Here is a 10,789-nt window from a genome sequence, read left to right as displayed (position 1 = left end):
TGGGAATCTGGTGGAAAAATGCAGTTTTCCATCCTCTCGGAACGAGACCGGATGAGTAGGACAGATGAAAAAGCTTACGCAGTAATTTTTCCAGCGTTGAAGAACACTTCTTCAGAACAATAGGGGGAATACTATCTGAACCAGCGGATTTCTGTAAGTAAAGATCTCTAAGAACTCTTTTCACAGGACGAGTGCGAAAAAAAGATTGGTCCCATAGAGTCCTTAACTCGCTCAAGTACATGTCGAGTCATAACCCTCACAGGCAGTTTAGAATTGGCGGCTAACTACATAGCAAAGAGATTAGCTGTCTCTAATGAGCTAACAAAAGGAACCGAGCAAGAGGAAGAATTCCTCATGTTTTTTTCAAATGATCAAGCTTTTTAACTGCTTTTGGGACATTACAGTATTTTTTGCCTTAATTTTTGGTCATATATAAATTTGAACCTTCGAATATTGGCGTTGCAAGCTTTCTTGGCTTGTTGGAACGATTTCCGGCTTTCCTCAGTACTTACTTACTTACTTAAGGTGGCGCTACAGTCCGGGCGGACCTGGGCCTCAACCAACAAGCGTCTCCAGCCAGTTCGGTCCCTAGCTAGCTGTCTCCAGTTTCGCACGCCAAGTTGGTTGAGGTCCTTTCCTCAGTAGAGTTGGCTTTAAAGCAGCGGATATATATATATCTTTGGCCCTAATGACCTTTTTACAGCTCGCATCAAACCATGCGTTTTCCTTAGGTCTGATGCCAGGACAGTTTTGACGCAAGAAATTCGCAGATATAACACAATTAGATTCAAATGTAATGCAATCGATATTATAATAATTTAATTTTAGTTTCTTACTATAGTCCAGTGTGAGGCCTTACTCAAAAAACACCCTTTATCTAGCCTTCGGTTGATCTCAGCTGGTTTTTTGTCCTTAACTACCTCAAAGTTACGTCTGTCTGTGGTGACGTTCTCGACCGAGACGTCGGTATCGTAGATACTTTCCTGATGACAGCATGTACTTCGTTTTGCGCTCATTGACAGTTAAACCCATTTTTCCCGTCTCTGCCTCAATGCTCGCATTGACATCACGCTGTGCTCTTCCGATTGTGTCAATGTCATCAGCATTTTGCTAGTAATTGAACAGACTTTTGAAAGTTAGTTTCTCTAGTATTGACGTGCACTATTCTTTTAAAGAAGATGTTTAGGAATCCGCATGACAGCGCATTACCTTCTCTGAAGCCTTTATTTGATATCAAAAGGTTCTGTGAAGTTGTTTCCTACCTTATTGGAGCAGCAAGAATTCTCCATGGTCATCCTGCATAAACGGACGAGTTTGGCAGGGATCCCAAGACTAGACATGTACACTCAAAAATGTTCCTGGTTGGCAAAGTCTCCAGATCTTCCTGGTAAAAAGAAATCTGGTTTTATTTACCAGAAATCTGGTTTCCTAGTAAAATTTTTCACAGACAATTTTTTGGTAAGTAAAGGAGTGAAGTAAGATTATCTGCTAAATAAAACCAGGAATTTTATTGTCTGGAATATATTTTCCTCTTGGATAAAAACCAGTCTTCTGTCAAATTTTAGTACAGTATACCTATCAAGCCCTTTCCGCCAAATGATCGTAGACTACATGGCGCTTCCGAAAATTTAGTTCAGAGAAAAATCTTTATACCTTTTTTTCTTGGACATATTAGAGACTATGTTAATGTGAAAGAAAAAAAATTATAATTTTTGTTTTGTCTTATAAGAGCAAATATATTTAAAAAATATCCCAACATTTTTAATCGTCTACTGAATATTAAGCAAATTTTGCCTGTGCTGAACTTTACTCAAATTAAGTTAACTTTAAAGTTGAATTAAGTTTAAATTATTTCTTAACTAAAGTACTTTTTGGACGCTCTTGGACTAAAAACATTTCAAATTAAAGCAACTACCTCCTGGCCTTCTCGCCATTTAAATATCTGCCATAGAAATAGACTTTTTATGGGACGAATTAAATGCAAATAAATTAAAGAAATTCTAGCGCGCAATTTTCTTTAAAAATTTGTGGAAATATTATATTGTATGAAAAAAAACGATAAATATAAATATGCCGAAGGCTAAAGAATCTTCATACTCGTGCCATTGAAAACACATTTCCATTCGAAAAGCCAAAGGTATTCTGGAGCTTCAGTCGACACCTAAAATACCGCTGCCAGCAGTGTCAGAGGAGCTCAGAGCTAGTACAGTACCTCGTCGAGAATTCCAGCAACGTGGGTGTATGATGGGGCCGATGAATTCCACGATCGCAAAATAAAATAATAAACAAAATAGTGAAAAATATTGAATGAGTCTTTCGCTTTATATGAAATGACAGACGACCGACGCGACGTACAAGTTTAACGCATACAAGCCAAACATTCATTATGTAGCTTGCTTGTACATTTATATGCTTGATAATAATCATCAAACATTTTATACGAAATGGAATATCATTTTAACAATTTTTAGACATTGCACGTCATTAGATAGAATTAAAAATCACTTGCGGGGAGCGTTCGGTACGGTACTCGGTAAATCGGTTGGTATGGCCGGCGGCGGCCGGCGGAGCAGTATCGTTCTCGGGCAGTGCGTCGATTTAAAAAAAAAGAAGAATTGCATTTTAAATATCTTTGGTTTTAATATTTTTGTTTATCTGCGCACGTACTCTGAAACTGGCTACAAAATAAAGAGTAATAAAAGCAGTCGTAGATTTATGGCCAAGGAGCGAAGGTCTATGACCAGATCATTGGGCCAGGGATGAAAACTGAGAGAACTCTAAGTAGGCCAACTTTTGTAAATTCGAAAAACTTTATTTTAGATCATGCTTCGCTTATTATCTGTTCTTTATTCCATTGGGGTTTAAAAACAAAGCGATGATCATTCATGTTCGATAAAAGACATATTTTATTAAAGCCTTTAAGTTATTCGAAGTTCTGTAGTTCATTGTTGAAAGCTATATCATATACACTTCGTGTCACATGAATAGGGACAAGTTTTTTTCTTTTTTTATTTGATGATATTTTTCAGATAATAAAGTGAAATTTGGGCCCAAGACCGTTTTATGGCTTCAATAATCATTTTGGTTTTTTGGTATTGCCTTCCTCCTTCGTAGACATTCTTGAAAGCCGCGTTGAATGATGACTGCTCAGCAGGTCCCGATTGTATTCCTCTTATAGTATACAGAGTAATGCTTTTGTTGTCATTTCTAACACCAATTCTCAAAAAAAGGTAACATGGCGGATATAACAAACTACAAGCCCATTGCAAAGCTTTCTTGCATTGCTAAATTGTTTAAACAAAATGTTTGTGAAAGTATAGCATTTTTTTTAGTAAGAATCGCATTTGGACACAGCAAAATGATTTTGTAAAAAAAAGTATCAACCGTTACAAATCTTCTCAAATTCTCTCACATGTTCAAAAGCTTTAGAACACGTTTATAAAATTGAATGTGTATACACTGACTTTTCTTAAACTTTTGACCAACTTAGCCACGGAATTATTTTATTTTAACTTAAAGCTCTTGGTTTTCCACCATTTTTCTTAGCTTATATCAAATCATACCTTAGAAACAGGTCCTATGAGCTAAAATTTAGAAATCGTCATTTTAAACCTTTGTCCTTTTGTTGCTCAATCTGGTGTTCCCCAGGGAAGCCATCTTGGCCCTTTTCTGTTCATCCTGTCTATTAACGATGTATCGTCATATCTACACTCAAGAGAAGTTCTCATTTTTACTGACGACATGAAGAACTTTAAAATAATAAAGTCCACCCATGACCGTATTCTTTTACAAGCCGACATTGATTATTACACATTTTGGTGTGGGAAGAAAAGCCTTGACCTTACCCCTTTAAAATGCCAGACTATAACATTTACTTTTCCTTAAAAAAAAAAACCGATCGGTAGTGTATTTGATTATTGTATATCAAAACAAAAACTCTGTCGCGTCTTCACATTTAAAGATTTAGGTGTTCATTTCTCTTCCAACTTAGAATTTACACATCACATTAATTTTATTGTCAATAAGGCTTATTCTTTGCTTGGGTTTATAAAACGCTTACTTTTCAATGTTTCCTATTAAATTTCCATGTTCGTCCTCATCTTGAATATGCTTCTCAGGTATGACTCCCTATTACGACATTCATAGAAAACGTAACATAATTTCATTCGCTTCGCCCTTAGGGGTCTTCCTTGGGAAGATCCTTATGATCTGCAATCTTTCCATCAACTTATAAATGCTGAAATTGATGCACCTTATTTGCTTTCTTGTCTACATTTGAATAACCGAGGCGGACTTCTGTATTGACTTACATAGAACTAATTATGGGAATAATGAGGCATCTTTCACACGAGACGGTTTTGTCCGTACGGTTAAAATCCGTGCTATTTTTTTCCGTATGGATTTTGTTTTCACACATAACGTATTTTTTCCGTGAATACAAATATAATACATATTAAAATGCTTTAGTACAAGTGACCACAAAAACGGACGGCAGACGAATAAAAAATCGTCTTTTGTGAATGCATTCGCAAAGTCACGTACGGCGTACGCCACTGATAGACGGCGACGGCACGGTCGCCGTATATTTCAGTCATTGAGACGGTTGAATTAATTCGTATACGTACGGAAAAAACCAGTCTCCTTCCAGTGTGCAAGCTTTAGTTAATTTTATTAGTTTACTATTATTGGCTCACGGATAAAAACCGTACGGATTATAACCGCACGTACCTGAAGCCTTAAGTCGAATGAGCATTTTATATAACATTAACTGTTCATCGATAAATTTAAATATAAATAAGGTGGGATTTTGCCCCTGAATCTAGGCTTTTGTTGTGCGTTCAGTATGTATTGGTGTATTATCTTGTTGGAAAGTCCATCGTTGTCCACCAAATAATTCAGAAAACTGTGAAGAAGCTAGTTAAAAAATCGATTTATTTATACCATTAAACTACCTTCTCTGCTGTACTGTTTTTCAAGATAGATTTCTTCCCCTTTAATATCATGGAAATATCAGCTATATCCATCAAGTCTGAACAAAATAAATTTGTTTTCATCGGAAAAGACGACGGATAGAAAGATAAATTCTTTATTTTTTCTTAAACAAGTTTAAAAATAATTCTTACTTGAGAACAAGGACTTGGCAATTTTGCCGTCTTCCTGATTTGACATTTCATAATACAAGAAAAATATTAAAAGTAAAATAATTGAAGAACATAATTAATTTATAATTTAAGAAATGTTAAAAATTAAAATAAAAACAATAATAATAATACAACAATTTGGTTGGATTCGTGTACTAAAATAAGTTAGCTAAGCAATAGAAAAAACTTGATAAGCAATCATTAACAATTTTGATATGATTTGAAGAACAAAATAAGAGGTCAATTTTAATATGATTTGAAACATAAAAAGTTTACAATTTTAAAGTGATTTGAAACACAAAATTAAAAAGTTTTAAATAATGGTAACTGGCCGAATGATTAGACTTTACAGTGGGAAACTATATATGTACTATATTTCTCTTGTGTAACATAAATTACAAATTTGTGAAAGATCAGCACCATGAGGAACATGGTTAAGATTTAAAATTTCAACTCGTGCTCTTAAGATACAAGTTATAGCTTCGGTCGATAATTCATTATTGAAATAGTTAGCTTCTGATGGTTATTGGTGGTTGAGGTTCCTATAGGTGTTCGTGGAGGATGTTGACGAAGCTTTAGAGAGATGCTGATTGTGATTTCTTTCATCAATTTTAGCAGTAACATTTGCAAACATAGAGCTAAATTCATTTACATTTAACTCCAATAAATCAAAGTTAGCTTCATGTGAGATAGCTAGCTGACTCCATTCTTTTATAGGGGTGTCATTAGATTGCAGTAGTCTTAGCAAGATGGTTTTACACAGACTTCTTTCATCCCTCTTCATCACTCTTATTAAATAATTCATTTTGAGGTTTTGAGTATATATTGGCTTCAGACTCCACGTAAATTGCATAATTAGGTTTTGAATTTAATAGTCCAAACAAGCGTTTGAAAAAATGTCTTTGATTTGCTTTAAACTCCTTGAGAGCCAAAAACTTGAGCACCGTAGCACATACAAGTGTTGACAGTTGCTTGAAAAACCCGATATTTTGACACAAGATCGATTTTTGGAATGAAAAATTTTTGGCCATAATAATCTCACAGCAATTTTAGCCTCTTTGCTTTTTTGTTTGACATGCTTAGAAAAATTTTAATTATGCGTAAGCAAAACTCCAAGATATTTAAATTCTTGTACTACTTCGATACGTTATTGAGTGACCAATTCTCTTGCGGCAACCTTCTTCTTTGACGCGCTTCAAAAATCATTATTTTCGTTTGGTTGTGTTAACATGCAATCTCCACCTCTCGCAGAAGGAGTTCAATCTGTCTATTTATAGCTGCAGAGTGGAAGGATTTCAAGCTAGTACAACTAAATCCTCCGCGTATAACAAAGCTTTCAAAAAAAACAAGCATAGAGTTTTTTTTTTGTTTTAATAGACTTCCTGGCGATACTAGTAAGTGCAAAAATGTGATCTATCGTTGAAAAGCCCTACCGAAAACCAGCCTGAAACTTGCTTAGAAGATTAGTGTTCTCGATCCACTTAGTGAGCTTTTCGTACAGAATTGAAGTCAGAATCTTCCTCATAGAGTTAAGAATAGAAATTCCTCTGTAGTTTTCCGCAAGATTTGAATCTCCTTTCTTGAAAATGGCAAAAATAACCGATTTATTACAGTTTTTTGGCACATAAGCATCATTATATTATAACCAGTTAAAGTACTTCACAAAATAGTTTGTAAATTTATCAGTGCTGTTTTTGTAAAACTTGGCAGGAATCCCTTATCCTATCCTTATCCCTATGCATGGAGCTTTGTTATTCTTCGACTTACTCAAACTTGTTTCCAGATCACTCCAATATATTGGACTACATAATTCACTGACTGGGAAGTGTGTAGGAGAAATATAAATACAAATATTATAATAATAATAATATATAAATCGACCGACAAAAGTGTTTTAAAATGAGCAGCAAGTGTCTCAGCAATTCTCGAACAATACCCCAAAATTCCTTCGAGTTCTTGCAGTTAGTGAATTTTTTTGCTAGGTTGTTAAGGTAATCCGTTTTTTTCGTTGTACATAATTGTTTGCATTCCTTGTTGACATGTAGGTAAATATTTTTGAAAATAAAAGCGTTTTTGGATTTAAACAGTTTTAGATGCACAAAAGATAATTTACGTAATCTTTTGTAATCGCTATCGAACCATACGTTTCTAAGATTAAACCGTGAGTTGGGATTGTTGTTAGGTGACGGTGACGGAGCTGACGCTTTAATAATTCATTTTAAATGCTCATCGAAATGATCTCATTTGCTTAAAGGAAAAGTAAGCAGACAGTAAAACTGTCGGTTAAAAATAATTTGTTTAAGTTACTTTGTGAAATATTAGTGATGAACTGTGATTCAATTACTGTAGGCAAGTGTGCTGAAAAAATCACTAATTCCACGTTGAAATCTGTAATTGTATTCCATCAATCTCCCGCTATTGCTCCGATGTCAACCACGGATTGTCCTTGCCCACTGATAAAGGTGAATTCGCCAGAAGTATCACTTCTAGATATTCCATTCAACACAGACAATCAGAAAAGACGACGGTTTGCCAAACTCGATTCCACCTGATGTGATTTGTTGCAAAATTGAGGCGTTTGCCTTGCGTGCAGCTTTTAATGGTGTTTTTTAATTCAGTTAGTGGTCTACATTCTGTATCACCCGAGCAAGAGTCGATCTTTTAACATTTACCCCAGCTTCTGCCTTGATTTTACTAATAGAAAGCCTTGAATTTAAAGCAGCTCTCACTACCGCCCGCCTTTTGCTGAAATGATGTTGCTTTCTTGATTCTTCCATACCTCTCTAAACAGTTTATACAATATTTGAAGTTCTTCTAATGTTTCTGCCTATACAACTTTTGGTTTGGTCGAGATCCCGGTAAGCTCGAATTTGTCCTATTTCCTACTTGGTTAGACATTTACCTCAACCCATGCTTCTTGATTATATTAAATTACTTAGCTCTGAAACAATCAGGTTTTCCTTTTATCTGATTAAGTGATGATGACACAAAAAAACAGGCATTTTTTATGACCTTCTTCGGAAAAACCGCCAAAAAACTTGGATTTATCAACTTAATTCAACATATTTTTTGCAATAGAAACTAAATGCATACTTCATTCATTCCACATTTGGGGTTCTCCAAAAAAAAAACCTATCGTCAAATAGAAAACGAAGAAAGCTTGTCCCTATTTATGTGACACGAGTTGTACAGTTGTATGTACTTCCAAATAAAAAAAAATTAATTTACTAAATTATATTAAAACTTACTGCCAATTTCTTCACAAATCTTTACCTAATATTTGAGAGAATAGATTCTATTTTATTTCTTCTCTTATCCAACGCTCAGTTCTCCAATTTTCAGTGTAGATCATCTACTGTCTTCTCTTTAAATCATCAGTTAAGTTAATTTGACACTGACAGCTCGAAATCTTAACGGAAAGTCACTATCATACTTATGCCGAACCAAATGAAGGCTAAACGCTTTACAGAAAGTTCGTAAGACTTAGTATACACGACCGTGCGTCGTAAGTCGGACGTACAGAAGCTAATGTTTCTCCTGTAACCGAAATAATGAGGCTCAAGTATCAAACATCAACTCAACGGCGTTACCTTCCATAAGTTAATAAGAATGAATTGGCCCACCCTTTTATCCCAAAAAAGAATGTAAAATAATACCGATCTAAAAATCATTTTTATACTGCAGCTAAGTTCCTAGACCTTACAATTAATTTAAAATAAAGTTATTAATGTTATGATAAACTTAAATTCTAATCACACACTTGTATTTGAAAAATTATTTAAAAAAGGTGAACCGAAAATTAACCTAGGTTTATTTTAAAAATTGGATTGAAACTTTGTCAAGAAATCGGCTGTTAGAAAATTTGTATTAGTATACGAATAATTAAATATTATAAGAATTGAAATGATATTATTTGCTACTATACAAAAGCAACAACTATCAGTTCAAATAAATAGTTTCCGCTGCTATGCATTGTTGCATGTCCAGAAAAAAAGCCCATTAAATATGTTAGTGCTTTTATTTTCCAAATTACAACAAAAAAGAAACAGATCAATTATAGTTTTGTATAGGTGAACCTCATTGTAATAAATTGTATATTAGCTTCTAAATGCTTTCGCAAACTTCCATTCCCATTTCAACGTTATTTCAGCTTTGAGTATATTAAATTAGCATTGGTAATATGCCTATTCAATTAATTGCATTAGTTTTGGCTTTAATTTTGTTCGGGCCTCAGGTAAATACTTACGTCTCACAGCTTTTAAAAAAAGTTTATAATTTGATTAATACATTTTTTTTAAAGATCCTACTTATTTCGTCTTCAATGCGAACTTGTTTCGAAAATGAGGGAATTACGGAAAAGGACGCCGAAATGTTTTTTAATCGAAGTACTTTGGGAAAAATTAGTCCAAAAATGAAATGTTTCGGAGCTTGTATTGTGGAATCTATGAATTTGATTGATGGTTGTAATTTGAAGTATGAAGAAGCTAAGAAGAATTATACAATGGAACAAAAATTCGATATGGTCTTGGCTTTGGACGTGTGTAAGGATAGTGCTAAGGGAAGTGGACGTTGTGAGTGTGGTTATGAAGTTTTCAATTGTATCGATAACTACTACGAAAAACATGTAAGACAATAAATTGATTGCAAAAATCAAAAAACATTAAATTTTCTTTGTGTTACATTGATTAGTGTTATAAATCATAAAATTATGTAGAATTTTTTACGATCCAGAATTCGTGGAAATTCTGTCATTCAAAATTTTATTAAACATATTTTAACTTTACTTTGTCATTATCGGTTAAAAAACGCATAAGGCTCTCACAAGCAGGGGCGATTGTAAGAACTTAAAAAATTACATACATATATTTTTAGTGCTCTGAAAATAGCTTCTTTTAACAATTATTGTTCGAAGGGTTTCCATATTTTGTTCCTAGATTTTACAATTTTATCGTCAAATACTTATTCGTTGTGTTCAGAAGATTAATTTTAAAACGGTGATTTTTTAGCTATTATCTTTTTGGTAACACTGGTTTAAAAATATTACTCACGTTCCGTGTTTTGTTTTATTATCAACCATCTTTAGTTTAGTCTATAATTTAACCATGAGTCTTACAAACGAACAACTCTTGCAAATTATTGAATTTTATTATCAAAATGCGTATTCTGTTAAGAAAATTCATCGCGCTCTTCTTTAATTTTATGGTCAGTTTAATCGACCCCTTGAATTCGGGCTATTGTGACAAAATGTCGCATCAAATTTACATTGTTGGACATTAAACCACCAACACGCTTACGTAGAGTGCGAACTGAAGAAAATATCGCAGCTGTATCGGCCACAGTCTTAATGATGACCATCAATTATCGATTCTTCGACGTTCGCAGCAATTGGGCCTCTGTTACTCAACAACGTGGAAAATGTTGCGGAAGGATTAAATTGCCTTTCAAAATACAGCTGGTACAAGAATTGAAGCCGACTGACCTACTGCAACGTACAATTTTTGGTGAATGGACTCTCGGAAAGTTGGCCGAAGATCCACTTTTTTACCGAAAAATTGTGTTCAGCGACGAAGATCATTTGTGTCTTAATGGGTACGTTAATAAGCAGACTTGTCGATGTGTCGATGTTGGAGTAATTATCAGCCAGAAGC

General features: G+C 34.2%; 1 protein-coding gene across 1 annotated transcript; it reads left to right on the top strand.

Moving 5' to 3' along the window:
- Positions 1-9,216: 9,216 nt before the first annotated feature.
- On the top strand, positions 9,217-9,806 carry LOC129940392 (general odorant-binding protein 56d-like). The gene is made up of 2 exons (XM_056048707.1): positions 9,217-9,375; positions 9,442-9,806. The coding sequence occupies exons 1-2, from the start codon at positions 9,322-9,324 to the stop codon at positions 9,775-9,777; spliced, it is 390 nt and encodes a 129-aa protein (XP_055904682.1). The 5' UTR covers positions 9,217-9,321; the 3' UTR covers positions 9,778-9,806.
- Positions 9,807-10,789: the final 983 nt, after the last annotated feature.

The sequence above is a fragment of the Eupeodes corollae genome, chromosome 1 (assembly GCF_945859685.1).
Source record: "Eupeodes corollae chromosome 1, idEupCoro1.1, whole genome shotgun sequence".
Lineage (NCBI taxonomy): Eukaryota > Metazoa > Arthropoda > Insecta > Diptera > Syrphidae > Eupeodes > Eupeodes corollae.
The sequence above is the reverse complement of the archived record's forward strand: the minus strand, read 5'-3'. Positions and strand labels throughout refer to the sequence as shown.